General features: G+C 25.5%; 1 protein-coding gene across 1 annotated transcript; it reads right to left on the reverse strand.

Annotated features, from left to right (window-relative positions):
- Positions 1-6,496: 6,496 nt before the first annotated feature.
- On the reverse strand, positions 6,497-15,215 carry LOC126904714 (uncharacterized). The gene is made up of 6 exons (XM_050683941.1): positions 15,043-15,215; positions 13,491-13,529; positions 11,402-11,443; positions 10,357-10,458; positions 9,654-9,815; positions 6,497-6,654 (listed from the first exon to the last, which is right to left on the reverse strand). The coding sequence occupies exons 1-6, from the start codon at positions 15,110-15,112 to the stop codon at positions 6,596-6,598; spliced, it is 474 nt and encodes a 157-aa protein (XP_050539898.1). The 5' UTR covers positions 15,113-15,215; the 3' UTR covers positions 6,497-6,595.
- Between the last annotated feature and the right edge of the window lie 7,480 nt (positions 15,216-22,695).

Genomic DNA, 22,695 nt, shown 5'->3' on the forward strand with positions numbered 1-22,695 from the left:
GTTTGGATTATATTATATAAAACAAAATAATAATACAATATTGTTAGAATAAAAAGTTATAATACAAGAAACGGTTAAGTATTTTGTTAGTATAAAAGTTCGTTTATTGAAAAATTATATAAAATATTTTACTTGATATTAACTAGAATGTGGATATAAAAAGCAAAAAAGACGCGTATAACTTGATGTATTAAGGTACCAAAACGATTTATGATAAACTTGTTAAGATTTGTTAAGTAAAAAGGCTGAGTGCTACTTTAGTACATCTACTCGAATACAGCATTTAAATAGCCTATACAGAGTGAAAACACTCTGTACNGTTTGGATTATATTATATAAAACAAAATAATAATACAATATTGTTAGAATAAAAAGTTATAATACAAGAAACGGTTAAGTATTTTGTTAGTATAAAAGTTCGTTTATTGAAAAATTATATAAAATATTTTACTTGATATTAACTAGAATGTGGATATAAAAAGCAAAAAAGACGCGTATAACTTAATGTATTAAGGTACCAAAACGATTTATGATAAACTTGTTAAGATTTGTTAAGTAAAAAGGCTGAGTGCTACTTTAGTACATCTACTCGAATACAGCATTTAAATAGCGTACATAGTGTTTTCACTCTGTATAGTGTCCAAATTTCTTGCGGCACTTTTTTTCCATAAAACGATTTTCTTACCGTTTCTCAATAATTATAATTATTCTATTCTATAATATGATTGATATGAGGAAGGTAAAAATATCCGAAAATTCAAAATTCGATCAAAATTCTACTCACCGTGAGAGTTTAAAATTTACAACCTACCTATAATCTTATAAGATAGTAAAACATAGAAAAATTACTTAACGACATACAATTTTCAAAATTTTTTAGCTTCGATGCGAAGCTGAAAAGGTATTGATTTTACTATGATGTTTTTTTTTGTGTCTGTTACCACTTTTTCTCAGCTCTCACGGAACCGATATCTTTCAACGATACGTCAAAAGCTCACAAATTGTATCTAGTCAAAGACATTACCCTCAAAAATTGAAAAAATTTCCCTCGTTCCTCGTAAATGGGGGATATCTTCAAAAAAATTACAAATATAAACATCGCTAATTTTCGAAATTTTTTCAATTTTGTTTACTTAAAACTACCATAACTTTTTCAAATCAATATAATTTTGTTTTATAGATGCATAATGTCTTACTTACCATTTGATGTATTTTTTCTATAAATTACTATAAAATTAATTACTATAAATTAACTCTTTCCCTACCCACAGGAATGGATTCAAATTAACAACTTTTTTATAAAAATTAACTTTTTCAACTTAACTTTTTAAAGTGTTCCGGAATGTCAGGCACATTTACATATATCTTAAATTAAAGCTAATGTAATGTACTTTATTATGAAAAAAAAAAATTTCGGACTTTATTTTGTCTTCATTGTGAAAAATTTTTACATTTTTATCTTTATAATGCCATAATTTATTGAAAAGTGTATGGATCAACACAATTTTTTTATAAGAATTAATATTTATATCCTTTTTTAAATTGACATACTTTATCTTAATCAGGATATAAATAAGGAAATAGCAGATCATGTAGCTTTTAGAATAATCCACCACTTTTTTAAAATTAAACACTATATACAGATTTGCATTGAAGAGTTTCTTATAATAGTGATTTTAATCACTGTCAGATATCATTTATACTTGTCCCAACTATTCCACGTCCATCTGTGCCGCGACCTGATTGTGCTACCATTTTTTTTTGTGTTCAGTGATAATGGTCTATTTTTTTCAACAAAATAAATTATTATATCTTTTAATAAAATTTTAAAATAAAACAATAGATTCTGACGGTATTATTAGAAACCATTATTTTTCATATATCAGTTTTAATTAAATTTTTTGTATATAAAATTGAAATATTTGTTTTAAAATTACATTATTTTTTTATCTCAAAATAAACAATGAATACACATATATAAAAAACACATTATGTTAAAAAAATTGTTTTTATTCATCAATTTTTTAAAAAGTTATTTCAGTTTTAAGTAAAAAAAGATGAAAATATATCGAAAATAACTGATTTTATATTATTATTTATTTATGGATATCCCACATTTATAAGGAACGAGAGAATTTTTTTCAATTATTGAGGGTAATTATTTCGAGTAGATACGATATATTTTGACGTATTGTTCATCAATAATGGTCCAGTGAGAGCTGAGAATAAGTGGTAACAAACACAAAATTCAATTTTAACTAATTAGTAATGATACAGAAAAATAATGGTGGTAGAAAAAATCTAATTAAAGATTTGAAATCATCGCTAAAAATTGATCAAGAAAATTGTAATTTTAATTCCCATGAAAATTCCTTGTAGACCATTTATTCATAATTAATTGTAAAATATTTTCTGAAAAGTTTTGCATCAAGCCCTTAAAATTTTATACGCGTTTACCATAGATGTAAAAAATTTATATAAGTTTAATTTTTTATGCTATATCAATTTGATTTATGTCCCCTTTTCAGATATTTTAAAATAAAATAAATTATAAAACCCAGAATCTTAACACAAAAACAGCATATTTTAAAATATGGTAGTCATTTTCACCATGAAGACAAATCTAGAGGTCAANAGTGTCCAAATTTCTTGCGGCACTTTTTTTCCATAAAACGATTTTCTTACCGTTTCTCAATAATTATAATTATTCTATTCTATAATATGATTGATATGAGGAAGGTAAAAATATCCGAAAATTCAAAATTCGATCAAAATTCTACTCACCGTGAGAGTTTAAAATTTACAACCTACCTATAATCTTATAAGATAGTAAAACATAGAAAAATTACTTAACGACATACAATTTTCAAAATTTTTTAGCTTCGATGCGAAGCTGAAAAGGTATTGATTTTACTATGATGTTTTTTTTTGTGTCTGTTACCACTTTTTCTCAGCTCTCACGGAACCGATATCTTTCAACGATACGTCAAAAGCTCACAAATTGTATCTAGTCAAAGACATTACCCTCAAAAATTGAAAAAATTTCCCTCGTTCCTCGTAAATGGGGGATATCTTCAAAAAAATTACAAATATAAACATCGCTAATTTTCGAAATTTTTTCAATTTTGTTTACTTAAAACTACCATAACTTTTTCAAATCAATATAATTTTGTTTTATAGATGCATAATGTCTTACTTACCATTTGATGTATTTTTTCTATAAATTACTATAAAATTAATTACTATAAATTAACTCTTTCCCTACCCACAGGAAGGGATTCAAATTAACAACTTTTTTATAAAAATTAACTTTTTCAACTTAACTTTTTAAAGTGTTCCGGAATGTCAGGCACATTTACATATATCTTAAATTAAAGCTAATGTAATGTACTTTATTATGAAAAAAAAAAATTTCGGACTTTATTTTGTCTTCATTGTGAAAAATTTTTACATTTTTATCTTTATAATGCCATAATTTATTGAAAAGTATATGGATCAACACAATTTTTTTATAAGAATTAATATTTATATCCTTTTTTAAATTGACATACTTTATCTTAATCAGGATATAAATAAGGAAATAGCAGATCATGTAGCTTTTAGAATAATCCACCACTTTTTTAAAATTAAACACTATATACAGATTTGCATTGAAGAGTTTCTTATAATAGTGATTTTAATCACTGTCAGATATCATTTATACTTGTCCCAACTATTCCACGTCCATCTGTGCCGCGACCTGATTGTGCTACCATTTTTTTTTGTGTTCAGTGATAATGGTCTATTTTTTTCAACAAAATAAATTATTATATCTTTTAATAAAATTTTAAAATAAAACAATAGATTCTGACGGTATTATTAGAAACCATTATTTTTCATATATCAGAGTTTTAATTTNTTATTATATCTTTTAATAAAATTTTAAAATAAAACAATAGATTCTGACGGTATTATTAGAAACCATTATTTTTCATATATCAGTTTTAATTAAATTTTTTGTATATAAAATTGAAATATTTGTTTTAAAATTACATTATTTTTTTATCTCAAAATAAACAATGAATACACATATATAAAAAACACATTATGTTAAAAAAATTGTTTTTATTCATCAATTTTTTAAAAAGTTATTTCAGTTTTAAGTAAAAAAAGATGAAAATATATCGAAAATAACTGATTTTATATTATTATTTATTTATAGATATCCCACATTTATAAGGAACGAGAGAATTTTTTTCAATTATTGAGGGTAATTATTTCGAGTAGATACGATATATTTTGACGTATTGTTCATCAATAATTGTCCAGTGAGAGCTGAGAATAAGTGGTAACAAACACAAAATTCAATTTTAACTAATTAGTAATGATACAGAAAAATAATGGTGGTAGAAAAAATCTAATTAAAGATTTGAAATCATCGCTAAAAATTGATCAAGAAAATTGTAATTTTAATTCCCATGAAAATTCCTTGTAGACCATTTATTCATAATTAATTGTAAAATATTTTCTGAAAAGTTTTGCATCAAGCCCTTAAAATTTTATACGCGTTTACCATAGATGTAAAAAATTTATATAAGTTTAATTTTTTATGCTATATCAATTTGATTTATGTCCCCTTTTCAGATATTTTAAAATAAAATAAATTATAAAACCCAGAATCTTAACACAAAAACAGCATATTTTAAAATATGGTAGTCATTTTCACCATGAAGACAAATCTAGAGGTCAATTTTTTTTTTCAAATTAAAGTATATTACATAAGCTTTAATTTAAGGTATACAGGGTGATTGATTAACTATGCCTCTCTATATATTCACTATGCCATAATTTGTGAGGCATAGTTAATCAATCACCCTATATATAAAAGTGTCAGTCTTTTCGGAACATTGTCAAAAGTTAAATTGATAAAGTTACCATTTTGAAACCCTTCCTGAGGGTTGTTAAAGGGTCAAATATTCACAAAAATAATTAAATATTAAATAAATAAGAGTGTTGATTATTTCGATTGATTTTCCTATAATTTTTCAATACATTACTATACTGTAAAATAAAATCAACTTATATGGTCACCTTATTAAGAAGTTAGTTAAAATAAATATTATAACAATTTCACTTTTCAATTCTGTTACGCTTGTTAAACGATAAGATTTCGAAAATGTAAAAAATGTACAATAACATTAATTAATTCAAAATAACTTTTAAAATGTACATAATTAAATATAACATTTATGTATTTAATTATTATCAATTAATTGGTTGTTTTTATTATATTATAAATTTTGTATAATAATATGAATTTAAAAATTGTTTGAAGTTTAGGATATTATTTTATTTAATATTGTTAACAATTAAATACAAATAACTTAATTTCACAATCTCACTACATTGTACAAAATAACAAATCAGGTAAAATATTTAATAGTACTAGAGTGCCTCCTTAGACAATGCTGCCAATGACATATTGTTGTCACTATTAAAAATTAAAAATTTCTTTAATTATGAAATTTTGGTATCAATCTAATAAATTACAATGAAAAACTTGAATCATACATATAAAAAGTAACACTTTTTCACTTTTTGAAAACGTTGAGGAAATACTTCAAACATATGTTAAATTGAAGGTTGCATTACATACTAGAAGTAAAAAAAATCTGTCCCGATAACATGTCTTCTATATATAAACAGACTCCTTATGTAAACAAAAAATGTTATTTTTTTGGAATAACTGCAATCTTTTTTGTATTGTTATAATATTATACATCAATTCTATTTTGTTAATTATTTATACCTATATTTTAGGTCAAACAGTATAGTTATATAAAAGGGGAGGTCAGTACCCCTATTTAATTCCATTTTACAAAAAAATAATAACAATAAAAAAAAATTTAAGTATTAGTTATATATATTTTCAGAGAAAATTTTTGTAGCTTTTAGTGCCATACCATTCCGTATATTAAAAGGAAGAGCATCTCTTTAATTAAAAAAAATGTTCTAGTTACCGATAACTAAGTCAGATAATCAAATTATTAAAATTTATTTATTAAAAATTCCTTCTAAAAATTTAACATCAAATGATTATAGCTTTGATGCAAAACTGACAAGGTATTCATTTAACTATGATGTCTCTTTTTTTTTGACTGTCACCACTTTTTCTCAACTTTCATCGAACCGATTTTTTTCAACGCCAAAAGATCACAAATCGTATATAGTTGAAGACATTGCCTTTAAAAGCTGAAAAAATTTTCCATCCTTTTTTGTATCAGATTTGTATCTATGCATTTTTAGACATATTTTTTGAAATAGTTTAAAGGATTGGTATGAATAATATATATTTGATTTGATAATTAATAGACAATAATTTATGGACTACTGAATAGTGAGTGGTGTATGTATTTTAACAATGTTACATCCCTACTGAAATGCTATCCCACTGTGCTGCAGTTTTTTTTAAAATTATAACTATAGAGTACCTAATTTCATGACAAATGAATATTAATTTTAAATGATGAATACAATAATGTAATATTTATTTCTGAAAAATAAAATAACAAACAACTAAAAACGTATGTTAAGATTATTGATTATTGTTACGAGATTAAATCTTATCCATTAGATTTATTAATTTCCATGCTTCTTCTTTTGACAATTCTTTATCTAAAAAAATGTAAAATTATATTTTTTTATGTAGATAAAAAGAATAATACATTTAATTTTTATGAAGAAACTATGAGGTTATGTTAAAAATATGTTTTGGCTTCGATGAGAAGCTGAGAAGGTATTAATTTTAATGATGTGTTTTTTTTTGTCTGTTGTCACTTTTTCTCAGCACTCACTGGACCGATTTTGATAAACAATATGTCAAAAAATCACAAATCGTATCTAGTTGGAGGCATTACCCTTAAAAATTGAAAACATTTCTCTCGTTCCCCGTAAATGGGGGAAATCTCTAAATAAATTAAAATTTTTAAATTGGCAAATTTCGTTATTTTTATTTTTAAAACTACCATAACTTTGTCAAAAATTAACAAATCAACACAATTTTTTTTTTATAAACACTTTATGTTTACTTCTTTTATTTGACATACTTTTTTTTTAAATTGGTAACACTTGTATCTTTTACGCTAAGGATACGAAGTTCAAATTCGCCTGTAACTATTAAATTTTTCATTTTTTCCTGAATTCTTATTGAGTTAGAAAAAAAATTTCAAATTATTTGATTTTTATCTCATTTAAATTCAAAAACCAATTATTATCAAGGATCTCATCACTGTAGTTTCCCCTCATGAGAAGAAATTTCTTATTCATGTTAATATTTTTTTACTATGTTTTTTTTTTTTTGTGGATGCGATTTATTTTTCCAACCCTCACTTAAACTACTTTTTTAAAGATACGTCAAATGATTACAATTCGTATTTAGTTGAAAATATTACCCTAAAAAAATTGAAAACAAATACCTGAATTAAATAAAAAGTAGCTAATTAGCTTTATCCATACAAACAATTTAAATCATTCATTTCTAATATTTTAAAAATATTTATTGTCGAATTAGATTTGATATGATAAAAGTATTCAACTGCAAGAGTAAATAATTTTACTTTGTAATTTGTTAATTTTTAACTCTATTCGTGTGTGCTACTACCAGTCTATAACATTCCAACATTTTTCGAAACATGTTGTTATATATATATATATATATATATAAATCTAAAAAAAAAATATTTTTAGTATCACCTGAATTTAACGATGGATTTTTTAAATTATAATCAAGTTTTATAATACACTCAATTAAGTAGATCTTTTTAACAACTTTTTTTATTTTCTGAAGTTACTATAAATAGTAATTATAAAATTTCCTGACTGCATATTAATCTTAGCGGTACAATTTTTTTAATTCTTATAAAATTTAATGATGTCAATAACAAACTTGCAAATTGAGCGAAAAGTTATGGTAATAAATACATTTTTTTTACTATAAACTTTCACAAAAATCAATTGTAAAGGATTAAAAAAATAGGTTAAATATGTAATTTTTTTTTTATTTTTAACATTTTAAAATTAAAAATCAGTATTAATTTAAAACATTTTTTGTTTTGTTCTTAATTATTGTTTTATATGTAAATACTTATTTTTTATTTTTAAAACTTAGAAGTGATAGAAGTGATTACTGGCTGTATGTTAAGCTTAACACTACCATTTTTTTCTATTTAATGATGTTAATTTCGAACTTGCAAGTTTGTAATGATATACATAGAACATCATTAATGTTATAATATATTATTTAAGACTTCAATCAATCAATCACACAAAATGAAATGTATACCAATAAAAATAAGATATATATATATATATATGTACCTTTTAAATGTTTAAATATACTAATAAAATTTCGTAGAAAAAAGCATATATTAATTATATAAAACAAATAGGAAATAATAAACAATATGTAATGGTAGCACATATGATGAAGGGTAATAAACTATGTCTAATTTATTATATAAGATATAATAGTATTTTATAATATGTAGATCATTATTGATGAAAATGTAATAAATAACATGTAATAAATTACGATTAATAAAGAAATAATAGTGGCGTCGGGGATCACTTCTTGCCTTTGAACCACGATCAAATTTAATATAAAAAGCCAAAAATAAAGAGCATTCTGAGACAGATGCAGTCAGATATTCACAGAGGCACTCACTACGCTTGATCATTCAACATAACAAAATATATGCAAGAAGTGATCCGCCGTCAACACAATTATATTTGTACGAAAAATACAACATCTATTTATTTAAGAGTATCGCAGAAAATATCAAGGTAGGAATCTAATAAATTCACCAAAAATAAATAAGGTTTAGAATTAAATTTTATGAGTACATAGATTAAGTAGGCATACAGGAAAATCAAGTAATTATCAATAATAATAAATATACCAAGTAAATTTAATAAATCGATAATGTTTGCACAGAGTTACTTGGCAGAGTTATATCGTTGATACGTGTCTATTTCAGGAAATAGGTTGGAGGTTCATATGTATAGCCACCATGCCACTCGGGTAGACACACGAGGTGACTCAATCCCACCTATCATCGATAACCTTCAAAACTCTTGGCATTATTGATATTTAGAAATTGACAATTAATTATAATGAATCCCATATTAATAAAATAAAGATCACTTTATTTTTCTATCATCTTCTATCTTTCTTAGTGACCCTCGTACTCATACCCCGAGTAATAATATTATCAATACAATAAAGTAGTGGATCAAATAAGAACCCAAATCCCATCATTTTCTATTTAATTTATTTCTTTTAAGTAACTGTCAAAGTACTCCCTAAATTAATAACCCCTTTTAAATTACAACAAAAGTTATTTTATTTTCTTTTTTTGATTCACTACAAGTTGAGTTAAAAGTTATGGCAATAAATTCATAATTTTTTATTATTATAAACTTTCACAAAAAAAGTAGGTTAAAAATGATTAATCCGCCAATTTTTTAAAATAAAACACTATCTACAGATTATTATCGAAGCGTTTCTCATGATATTGATTTTAATCACTGTCAGATATCATTTGTACACCCTCTCTCTCTCACTCTCTATACATTAATTTTCGGGTTATTACTGTAACAATTATTAAAATACATACCTGCACTTGATAATTGTAAAACTTGTGTCTGACATTTTTCACATTTAACATTCATTTGCTGAGAAAATATTCTGTACTCACAAATTTTACATACTTTGTGCATACACGGAAGTAAGTATGTTGATAGTTTATCACTATTACATCGTACACAAAATACATTTTCTAAAAGAAAAAATTTAAAAATTGATTATTTATACTAAAATTAATTTTACTTATAGAGTAAGATAATTAAATTATTTTAATTTTTATAAATAACAAACAATTAATTATAATACTTGGTTTATAGAACACTTAATTTAGAAATTATAAAAATAATTAACTACTTTAAATACTTTTTATTCTAGTTTAATTTTATTATATTTTATATAATCATTTAGGAATCCACCAACTTTATTTTTAATAAAATACACAAAAAATATTTGCCGACATGATTAAATAAGTAGGGAGGTATAATAAAATGATTTGTTTGTAAAATATATTTTATTTTGCAAACAAAATATTTAAAATTATACATTTGAATATTTTGACTATGCTTGAAATTCAATAATTATTACATTATTGAACCACTAGATTTTTAAATTATAACTTAAAAATTCAAGCCCTTGATTTTTTTAACATATATATGTATTTTTTGTCAATTTATAAATTTTGTTGAAATAAAACTTTTTTAAAAATATATTATTAGGCTTAATTTAAAACTTACCTTGATTTTCATTATTAGTTTTATTGTTCATTTTTAACATTTCATTTAATTTAAGAATCAGCTCATTCAATGTTTTTTCTGGGACTGAAACACTACTTTCTTCTATTGTAATATGTAAATATATTTATAATAAAATGTATAATATACAAAATAATGTATATTATTAGTAAGACATTTAAACATAAAATATTTAATATATAAATATGCAAGATAAGAAGATTAAAAGTTTGATACTCATAGATTTTGAAAAAAAAAAACACCTAATATTGATATTAGGTATTTCGTTTTTTTTACGTAGGAGGTTTTCAACGTCAAAAGAAATATTTATTTTATCTACATATATTGTTTCAATAAAAATAAATCAAAATTACTGTTATTGAGTTTCAGAATAATGTAAGGATGGGCAAGTTAATCGAAATGGTTTATGAATAATAATTAAAAAAGTGTATTTTATTTTAAATTAATTTTTCAGCTAAAATCTCTTTAAATCATTTTTTTATTGATCGGTGATGCAAGAGAAATCTAATAATCAATTTTAACTGGATGGGAAGAAAATATTAATGATGAAAAAAATTTCTATATTCGTCTTGTATATTTTGGTGTTGGTTACATTATTTTATCTTTAAAACTATCAATTAAAAAAAAATCAGTTAAAAATCACATACATTTTTAAAAAAATATATATATTGTTGTGTAAATATAATATTTGGGATAGGGATAAATTTGATTTTAAATAAACCACGTACATAGCATATAAAGAGAATTGTTTTTAGGATATTTTGAATTTAGCTTATATGTTATTTTAACTAATTAACTGAAAAAAAATAAGTTATTTCAATGAAAAATGAAATTAGTTGATTTTAAAAATTTACTAGAAAAAAAAAATTATTAGTTAAGTTGAAAAGTTAAAAAAAATTAACTTTTAACTAGTTAATGCTCACCATTGGAATAATGCAAAATATTAATAATCAGATATTTGAAAATTTACAATTTTTTGAAAGGAATATTAGGTTATAACTAAATTATAATTAAAAAAGAGATTTACCCATTTCGTCATCCGATTCAAACATTTCTGTATCATTCTGTTCTATTTAATTAATCAAAATAATCAGATATATAAAATTAAATGAAAATCGTATATACTTGTTTATGACACCTATTTTATTAATTAATGCTATTAGTTTACGTTAGTAAACATATATATATATAATACTGTGTTGGTGCATAATTATTAAAGTTTCATGAAATAAAAGAAATTGAAATATTTCATTGAATTTTTTCAGGAAATATTTAAGTAAAAATTAAAGATGAATTTTTGAAAATTTTAAATTTAAACTTTTAATATTTGTACCACCTATACTATAATTGTCTACTGATATAAAGAAACATTAAATTGATGCATATATTTATTTAAAATTTTAAATATTAAAATAATTTTATTTGAGTCCATATTGTTTGAAACGTAAGTATCACAACTAACTTAGGAGCGTATAATTTTAGACCTTCTCACTGAAATTAATATCCTAAGTAGAATTATATAGAATTTCAATAACTAAATAATTAATATAGGAAGCTTATTATATCATATTTCTTAGAGCCCTACTTGACATGAATTATGTCTTATGAATTATAAATATCTTATGAATTATTTCAGACTTCAACCACTCTATTAGTACTTAGTAGTTTCTAATTCAATATTATGATCGTCACACGCACTCAATAAAACAATTGATCATAAAGAATATTTGTTTGATTTTTTAAAATTAATTAATAAGAATTATTTTTTTAGAAATTCACTAAAACTGTCATTCTCTATTTTATGTATAATGTCCTAGATAAAATATTAATAAAAAGAGAAAGATTAAATTAAATATCTCCTTTAATTAAAGAGGGCCATTTTGAATAAAACATATTACTATATAGTTATAATTACATTTTTATCATGATGAAGGGAATCATTTTTATCCCGAAGGTCTTTTTTTACAAATTATTCTCCATTTACGCTTATATGCATTATTACAAATCTTTTTATTAAATTGACTTCAAACGTATATTATAATAACACGAATAATAATAAAAAAAAAAAAACACAAATAAGTCATATTTTTAATTTTCTAAAAATTGTGTAAATAAAACGGAAGTTATGAAATGAAGTATTTTTCTATAATTAAAATATGTAGTAAAAACCGTATTTCAAGTCGCACGTGTATCAATAACTGGTAAAATAGCTGCAACTATCAAAATTATGTCTATACTTAGATAGGTGACAATAGTAAGCTGTACTTATTTGCGTCTTAGAAATTTTTTTGTCAACATTAACAGGCACCGACTAGCGCGTGTATTATAGTTACACTATTGTAAATACAAAGAAATACGCGAAATAAACATCTTTGTATTTGACAGTAAAACTAACTTGTTATTAAAAGATATAAAGAATAATTTGGTACTAGCTAGACGAACTTAAAAACATTGCTCCGTTATTTTTGGCTACAACATTTAGTAAATATTAGAGGTTAATTTTTGCTTTGCGCTTGATCGACCCACAGAAAGGCTGAGCCTATGAAGATACTTTTTTAGCTCCAAAACGGAGAGCTAACAATTGAGTTATAAAATTGATTTATTTCCTATATGCAAAGTATGCGGTACTGGGAATGGTTAAAAATATTTCGTTTCTGGTATGTTCTATAAAATAACAAAAAGTGACCTGTACTGTATCATAAATAAAACATGCTATTATAACTAATATTCATTATTGTTGTTTACCTAAGTTCAAAAAAGTGATATAACAATAAAAATAATGTACAAACTATCTGTAAGAATTAATTAAAAATAATAATAATTATATTTTTAAGTAAAATGNAAGTGATATAACAATAAAAATAATGTACAAACTATCTGTAAGAATTAATTAAAAATAATAATAATTATATTTTTAAGTAAAATGTGTTATTAAGACCTCGCCAAGAAGTTCAAAAATTGTACAAATTAAAGATAAATTTTCATTTTATGATAATACAAGGTTGATCTATTTTAAGATTTTTTCATTAATCATAAATTAAGTAAAAATAAAAATTATAATTTATTTAAAAGATATAATTTTTTGTAATTATAAGCTAAGTAAAAAATTAACTTACCATTGTTATTTTCTGAGTCTATAATTGGTATACCAATAGCTACATATATCAAAATAATATTATTAAAAACATTTAGCAAATTTATACAAATATATGCATATATAAACAAAATTAATATGTATTATTCAATTAATTTGCTTATTTTTAGAGTAAAATGTTTTAATTATTAAGAACATTTTTCTTATAGTTCACTATAATGAAATAGTTATATACACTATGATATTATAATAAATATATTTATGGTGAGAAAAAATTGCTTTTCGAATTTTGGGATATAAGTGACTGAATAATGAGAAAAGGTGATAAACGGAGTAATGTTTAGTGATGCTCTATTTTTTTCAACAATAATAATGCTGTTTGAACAGAACGCCCGGTTATAATGTGCGGGTTAGTTAACGTCCGGTTGGGTTGTCTAATTATGCCGGAGAAAGAAATAGGGAGTGGACTGTATATAAGATTGAGGATGGTACTTACACTAAATAAAATTATAACAATTACAAGACAAGGAGTTATATATTAAAGTAACAATATATATATATATATATAAACTATCATAGAATTGTGGATTGGGAGGAGGTCACTTAATACTAAAATGGCCATCAAGGCATCTCTGAACAAAATAGATAAAACATAATATAATAATTCCAAACAAATAAAAACTTGACTGTGTAACGTACAATAGATGAAATATGACGGTGAGAAATGAACAGTTGGAATACTTAACATTAAAATGTTGAAGACTACAAGCGTAGTCGATACAAACGGAGGCACTTGTTATGTACACGAAGGGCGCACAATGGCATAGACAGGTATAGCAATTCTATACCCACGACGAATCACCAGGGTGATTAATCCATTAAAGCGACTATGAGCTAGGTGCACCATAGAACCACGTAGCAAGGGCTAGCAATGGTGGCGAGAACGCAAAACTCACAAAAGGGACCGATAATCGTTAGGCGAGACACAATAATCACGTACACTATCATCCAACGTAGTGACGAATCCCTAGCACAACCGGTGGTGGCACTGCGAGTGGCGCTATCAGTCACAACAAAATCTAAGAAAATCGCCCTCTTGTGATGCGTATCCAACAAATGCGATTATAGTTATCTAATTATAAAAATATTATTTAGACTATTCATTATTGAATAGTAAAAAAATGATAATAAATTCCAATTTAACTTTTAAAGTTACCCCTAAAATATACCCTTCGTAATATTTTTTTTTAACAATGAATTTGATATTTACAATGGTTTATAAAAATTAATTAAATTTTAGTCTTTCTATTTTCATCAAAAATTATTATTTAAAAAAGAAAAAAGAAAGAGTAGTGTGTTAATAAATTATATAGTTTGACATTTATGAGGAATGGAATTGGAGATAATCTCATTTTAAGAAAAATTTTAACTATAATTAAATTACATTATTATATTAAAAATAATGTTGTGAAATTAAGTGTATTTAAAACCTATTTTAATAATCTATACCAATGCTCATAGTAACTATGGCATAACATTTCAACTAAATTAAAAATAAGAGCTAATATACTTACCGTTAACTACAATCATGAAAATACCCATAGTAACGACTAATAAAACAAATGTTTTAGTTGTTTTATGCATTTTAAAAATATTTTACTTAAAATATAAAGAATTAAATAATATATAATATAAAATAGATTATATAGATTATAATATTTTTGAAACTTATTGATAATACTTTATCTCAATAATTATCTAAAATTTTAATGTTCAGGTGGTTTTAAATTGGAAACTAAATTTTACTAAATAAATATGAATTATATTTGTTTTAACAGTACAATCTTTTTAAATACGTCAGCATAAATTTAATTTTACCTTATAATGAGATTTAAAACATTAATATATATTTGTAAACGTTAAACCGACATACAGGGCGGCCCACCACTCACTGACAACTTAAATAACTTTTGATCCAGTTAATATTTTTAGCTGATTTTTTTTTTTAATAATAGTTATACGTTAGATCTATAGCTATATCTCAATAAATAATTTTTTTACATTTTATTAAAAAAATTTATTATTTTTAAATTTTAAATAAAATGTAAAAAAAAAAAATCTAAGATAGCTATTTTGTAGAGTAGAATTTAAAAATTTTAGTAAAAAAATATCTTATTAATATTCAATAGTAAATATTCTGTAGCGTTTTAAAGTTTGTGAAAATTTGAATTTTCATGTATTATTTTACGGTATTAAACATTGAAATAAGTATTGAGAATAGGACAGAAGAAAACGCTATCTTTTCAATATACTTTTGAATGAGAGTGATAAGTAATAATTGCCTTATCTAATTTCTTATCATGGTATTAATGCCAAGTTTGTAATGTATACACATTATCATCTTATGTATACACAGTAATCATGAAAAGATAGCGTTTTCTTCTGTGCTCTTCTCAATACGTATTTCAATGTTTAATACCGTAAAATAATACATGAAAATTCAAATTTTCACAAACTTTAAAACGCTACAGAATATTTACTACTGAATATTAATAAGATATTTTTTTACTAAAATTTTTAAATTCTACTCTACAAAATAGCTATCTTAGATTTTTTTTTTTACATTTTATTTAAAATTTAAAAATAATTAATTTTTTTAATAAAATGTAAAAAAATTAATTATTGAGATATAGCTATAGATCTAACGTATAACTATTATTTAAAAAAAAAAATCAGCTAAAAATATTAACTGGATCAAAAGTTATTTAAGTTTTCAGTGAGCGGTTGACCACCCTGTAGAGGATGATTGATTAATTATGTCTCATGCAATACCTTCAAAAAATGCAAAATTGACTATTTTTTTTTTCAAAAATATATAGATGATTATATTATTCATTTAAAAATTTTAATCTATCCCATTCTTACCCCTTAAATCTATAAATTTAATAATTAGGTACATATTTAATACCAACAAACTTGGTGTTGTAATATCTACGCATATTACGTTTAAATAATTCTCAAAATATTTGGATGTAAATTATAAGAAAAGTTAAATGTTACAGAAATGGTATTATGTACCAAATTGGTATTAAAAAAAATCTTTGTAATTTTAAATATACAGGATGATTCATTAAGGATAAGACACTCGTTTACTCAGTAACTATTGAAAATTTTTAATTTTTGGTAAAGAAATATTATTTGATTCAAAAAACACTACAATATTATGTGGTAAAACATGATATTTTTCATCTCTTCAAGGTTAAAAAGCATTAACTTGAGTTTTTTTTAAATTAGAACACATATTTTGAATTTAACAAAATGTTTGAGTTTTTAATTTAATAGCAAATCGCATTTGATCTTAATCGTTTATTAGATATAAACATTTAAAGTTTCAAATTTTTGAGTTAATATACATGTATAATACACTAGGGATTAAAAATACAGGTTGCTAATTGATTTTTTATGACATCAATATTCGCAGGTACACAACATTGTTAATATCAATGGTAGTAAGGCACATTGTTGTGAGTTTATAAATAAACTAACTGACTATATAAAAAGTATTTCTAATGATAGCCATAATTGATAATAAATAATCCGTGACTGTGATAGCAATGTCATAAAAACCATTTAGCTACTTGTATTTGAAATCCCTAGTGTATTATACATGTATATTAACTCAAAAATTTGAAACTTTAAGTGTTTATATCTAATAAACGAATAAAGTTATATTAAAAATTTAAATGCGATTTGCTATTAAATTAAAAACTCAAACATTTTGTTAAATATGTGCTCTCATTTAAAAAACTCAAGTTAATGTTTTTTAACTTTGAAGGGATGAAAAATATCATGTTATTACTACACATTATTGTAGTGTTTTTTGAATCGAACAATATTTTCCTTACCAAAAAAAAAAAAAGTGCAACAGCACAGTAGAGCAGTAGTTACTGAGTAGAGCAGAATAGCGTAGATCAGTATTGAACATAGTAGTGGAAATAGCTAGTCACATAGCTATTCAGCTCAACACGGTGGAAAGGAGTAAGAAACTATCTCGACTGTCGTACTTATAACTTATAACTCTTATTTCAGCGTTCAAATTATTTTTACCTAACTACAATTTTATTTTAAAAGCTTAAATAAGGTTAATGAAGTGGTGAGTCAATTTTATCATACCTTTTAATACATTTTGATTGCCAAAAGAGTGTTGACTGCTTTTAAATAAAAAGGATTTATTATGAGCAATCAAAATCATTAACATAAGAATAATTGAGATTTTATCATATTGTAAGAAAACACAGCGTACACAAATTTTAAAAAGCCCAAGGTACAAGGCGTTCGTGCTGTTGCTGGCGCCACTCGAAGAAGTCCCTGAAGCAAGGCTGAGTCAATGCTCCTACCACGGGGGGCATTGATTGAAGTGCATAAATAAACGTGCATTCTTTTAATTTAATACTTCAATAGAATAATTTCATACTGTAAACTATTTTAATAACCTTATTATTTTTGAACCCTCAAACCATGTTCCCGATAAAATATAATAATTAATTATATGTAGTAATTCACTCGTGCTCTTCCACATTTTTACATAAGAATATTCTTTTTATCTTTATGTTAAAATTAACAACAAAGTTCAATCAATGATTAGATACCAATGTGAGACTTTAAATTAAAAATAACGGCGACACAGTGTAGTCGTGACACAGTATGAACGTGCCATAGCTGGGACAAGTATTGGTAATATCTAATAGTGATTAAAATCACTATTAAAGAAGCGCTATAATAAACTTAAATTTGACATATTTTTAAAAACGAAATATTTCTGTAACATTTTCAAAAGTTAATTTTTGTGCAAAAGTTGCCATTTTGAATCCCCACTCTGTGGGCAGGTATATGTTAGATATCACCTATATTTGTCCGAACTATATCATGTCTATACTGTGCCATGATCCCACCGTGCTATTGTTTTTTTTACTTGTGGTATGTAACATATTGTCGCCCAATGGGTTAATATATTTCACATTGGTATCTAATATTTGAATGAACTTTAATCGTATTGACCAATCAAATTCAACAAAACATATTTTAAGAATCTCATCAGAGTTTGCTAAATTACTTTTGCAGACTTTAAAAAGCCATTTTTTCAAAGAAAACCAGTTTGCTCTTGGTTACAATGCTATATCAAATCTACGCCCTTGTACATTCTTTTTAGTCGTTGGAACTTAGAAGAATTGTTATACATATTATTTTTGCCCGAACACTTTTTGGTGATACAAATATTTCGACGCATACAATATATTGGTAGTTGATTGATTTTATTTTTATTATGTACCCTATATATTTTAAAATACATAATTAGATTGCATTGTGTCTATTACTTATTGAAGAGCCATTACCAGGCTGGATAGAGTACTAGTACAATAATATCACAATCAAATTTTTAATTAATCAGTATAGTTCTCCAAAGTGTTTCTCCAATTGTCAATCAGCCAGACTTTACCGAAAGTCGGGATTGCGTTTTCCGAAAGGAAATAGTACGGACAATCGGAGTGTAGGACACTAGCAAAACTTAATGTGTATAAATTTACAGTACAGTCGTTAAAGTTCTTCGTATAAAGATAAAAATATTATTTGATATTTCACGTTAGTATAACAAGCTACGAAATGCACAGAGAAGTAATGTAATTTAGAATCTTATTTTTGGATATACAAATTATTAAATTACATTATGTTTGTTTGAACAAAACGCCCGGTAATGATGTGCTGGTTAGTTACTGTTCGTTTCTGGAGTATCTATATCATGCAGGAAAAAGAAGTAGGGAGTGGACTGTATAAATGAATAAAATGAATTTAGGAATATATAACAATTACCTGTATTAAAAGTTTAAACCAAATACTATATACATAAATGTGGGTAGGAGGGAATATTAATGGTAATGCAACAATGCGTAAATAAAAGAAATAATAAGAATAAAAATTAGATAAAACAATATGATTACAAACTACTTATACGATACTAATGATGATGACTGGTTTGATGTGAATGAAATGCGAATGAAGTTGTTTGCATGACAATTGTACCAGGCAGAACGTACTTTGGTGCGAATAGTACTTCAAGGTGTACGAATTTAATTCTCAATGTGCGTATCGCAAGGGCGATAAAAAATAACGCACAAGGGTGCGACAATCGCAAGGGTGATATATAAGCGTCTTTAACAACTACGTGCTCGCAAGCACCGTAAAAACATAAACAAAACGAGTTAGGATGGTAGCGAAAAACGCAAAATCACAAAAAAGAAGACCGACAGTAACTCGATGTCGTACAACGATCGCGTACGTAATCATCTAACGTATTGAATCGCTCACATAACCGGTGGTGTTAGTGCGAGAGATTTTATCAATCATAAAAATAAAATGTAGCAAAACGCTCTCGTAATGCGTATCCAACAATGTTAGTATATAATACTATACACAAGGTCAAAGAGCATAAATATATAAGAAGGGTTTAATTGAAATTTCAAAAAAATTTAAAATTCGATTTTAACCTTGGGTAAATTCAATACAGAGATATAATGGAGAAATAGTTACACGTAAATTAAAGTGATAATAAAATTCGCGTAATGTTAAGTGCATATACGAACACACACATATACATATCAGTATTTTTTTTTTTACTATCTAAAGGCATTATCGCCTTGTCGCTTCAACCAATACTCTCTGTTCTCCGAACTAGAAGAGATCATGGTTGTGTGTTGGGAATGGTAATGCAATGGTTTCTGCTTGTCTTCTTTAAGCCAAAGATCCTTATACATATTCATTATACAAGGTGATTTTTTTATCATAATCCACTCAATTACTTACAGAATAATAATAATTTAAACATTTTTAACACGCTTTTATTAGTTTCACATGTATTTTGTATATTGTTTGTATGTTGTTTGTATGTTTGTAACTCCACGCGGCACGTGTTATTATGTCGCGTATCCCGTCGTGTATGTCCTTGAGACTATACTGTTGTAATGCATTCGCCCCACCCCGCTCACCACTCGTAGACAACAATATTTTCTAACCCGTAGACGCGCGCGTGTCATCAATTATGTATATATATAACGACTCGTGCCACCTTTATCAGCCGTCGCCCTATTATGAGTATTTGACTGACCAACACCTCGCGTTATACGCCGCTGTGCAAAGTCCAGCAAGCGCCGCACGCCCGACGACATTCCGCCGCAAATGATACCGTAGTCTTCTACCCGTTGTCAAAGTGACAACGTCTACGATTCGATCCGCACTCGCGCGGCGTCGCTATCAACGCTGCTAACCTGTTGACGTCCGAGGAACACGCCGGACAACGCGTCGTCGATGCCAGCGAAAGTGCCGCGATATTATGCGAAGATTATATATTAATATTTGTACGTATATGCGTATATGTTAATATTCATTTATATATTCCTACAGCCGACGCCTCTGCTGCCGTATATGCCTCGTGTATAATGTTCCCTCCGCCATGCCCGCCCACATAAACACGGCTATATCTCATGCATGATACGTTTACGTACTTAAGTCCCTTTAAATATATATATATTCTAATTACTATTNGTCAACTTTGTTTTTTTAAATGGTAACACATATTTTTAATTTAATAAAATGTTTGAGTTTTTAATTCAATAGTAAATGGCATTTGAATTTTTAATGAAACTTAATTTGTTTATTAGATATAAACATTTAAAGTTTCAAATTTTTGAGTTAATATATAGGTATAATACACAAGTGATTACAAATACAGGTAGCTAATTGATTTTTTATGATATTGCTATCACAGTCACGGATTGTTTATTATCAATTATGACTATCAATACGAGGTGTGACAATAAAATAACGAGACATTTTTAATAAAAGTTATTTATTTTTAAAATTTTACAATTTAATGATTGTCACCTTCAAAGTACTTTCACTCAGTATCAACACACTGTTGCATACGTCACTGTCATTCTTGAAAACAATGTTGCCAATCACTTTCAATTAGCTCTTTTAGAAGTTCTGCCGTTTTCATTTTTACGTCATCAACCGTTTGAAAATGGGTTCCTTTTAATAAACTTTTAATTTTTGGGAATAAGAAGAAGTCACAAGAGCAAGGTCTGGCGAGTAAGGGGGATGTTGAAGTATAGAAATATTTTTTTCAGTTAAAAAACGTTGAATTGAAAATGCACTGTGAGCTGGAGCATTATTTTGGTGAAGAACACAGCCATTCTTTCACAGATCTGGTCGCTTTTTTCTAATACGTTCTCTTAATTTAATTAATACTTTTTTATAATAATATTGGTTGATAGTTTGCCCACTTGGAACCCATTCAACAAACATTATTCCCTTAATGTCAAAGAAAACAATGAGGATTGCTTTGAATTTCGACTTGCTCATTCGTGCTTTCTTCATTCTTGGGGAAGTTGGTGTTTTCCAATGCATGGATTGTCTTTTAGTTTCAGGATCATATGTAAAAATCCACGTTTCATCACACGTAATGATATTATTTATAAAAAATGGATCATCTTTGATGATTTTTAAGGTGTCAGAACAAATTTCTTTGCAATTGAATTTTTGATTAATCGTTAAATTTTTAGGGATCATTTTAGCGCAGACTTTTTTCATATTTAAATTTTCAACTAAAATTTTACGAACACTTTCTCTATCAAAATTTACCATATCTGCTACAGTTCTAACACTTAATCGACGATCTTGCCGAATAATTTTGTCGATTTTTTCAACGTTTTCGTTTGTTGAACATGTGGTAGGACGTTCAGAACAATCATCGTCTTCCACGTCCTCGCTTCCATTGCAATACCGTTTAAGCCATTCAAAAACGCGAGCTCTTAATAAAAAATTCTTCACCATACACTTCACATAACATACGAAATGATTTCGCGTCAGTTTTTTTTAATCTAACAAGAAATTTAATTTTAACACGTTGTTCGATTTTTACATCTAACATTTTTCAGCAGTATAGTCGAATTCGCACTATTAACAAGGTTACTAACGTATAAGAAAATTAACCGATTTCATCAGTGTTTTTAGTACTTTTAGATAAGTGTTTCTTAATTATATTTCAATAATTGTTTTATAGATAACGTTAATAGTTTAGGTTATATTTAGAAAGTCTCGTTATTTTATTGTCACACCTCGTAGATATACTTTTAGTATTGTCAGTTAGTGTATTTATAAACTCACAACAAGGT

This window comes from Daktulosphaira vitifoliae, unplaced genomic scaffold (genome assembly GCF_025091365.1).
Source record: "Daktulosphaira vitifoliae isolate Bord-2020 unplaced genomic scaffold, ASM2509136v1 Scaffold_4, whole genome shotgun sequence".
NCBI lineage: Eukaryota > Metazoa > Arthropoda > Insecta > Hemiptera > Phylloxeridae > Daktulosphaira > Daktulosphaira vitifoliae.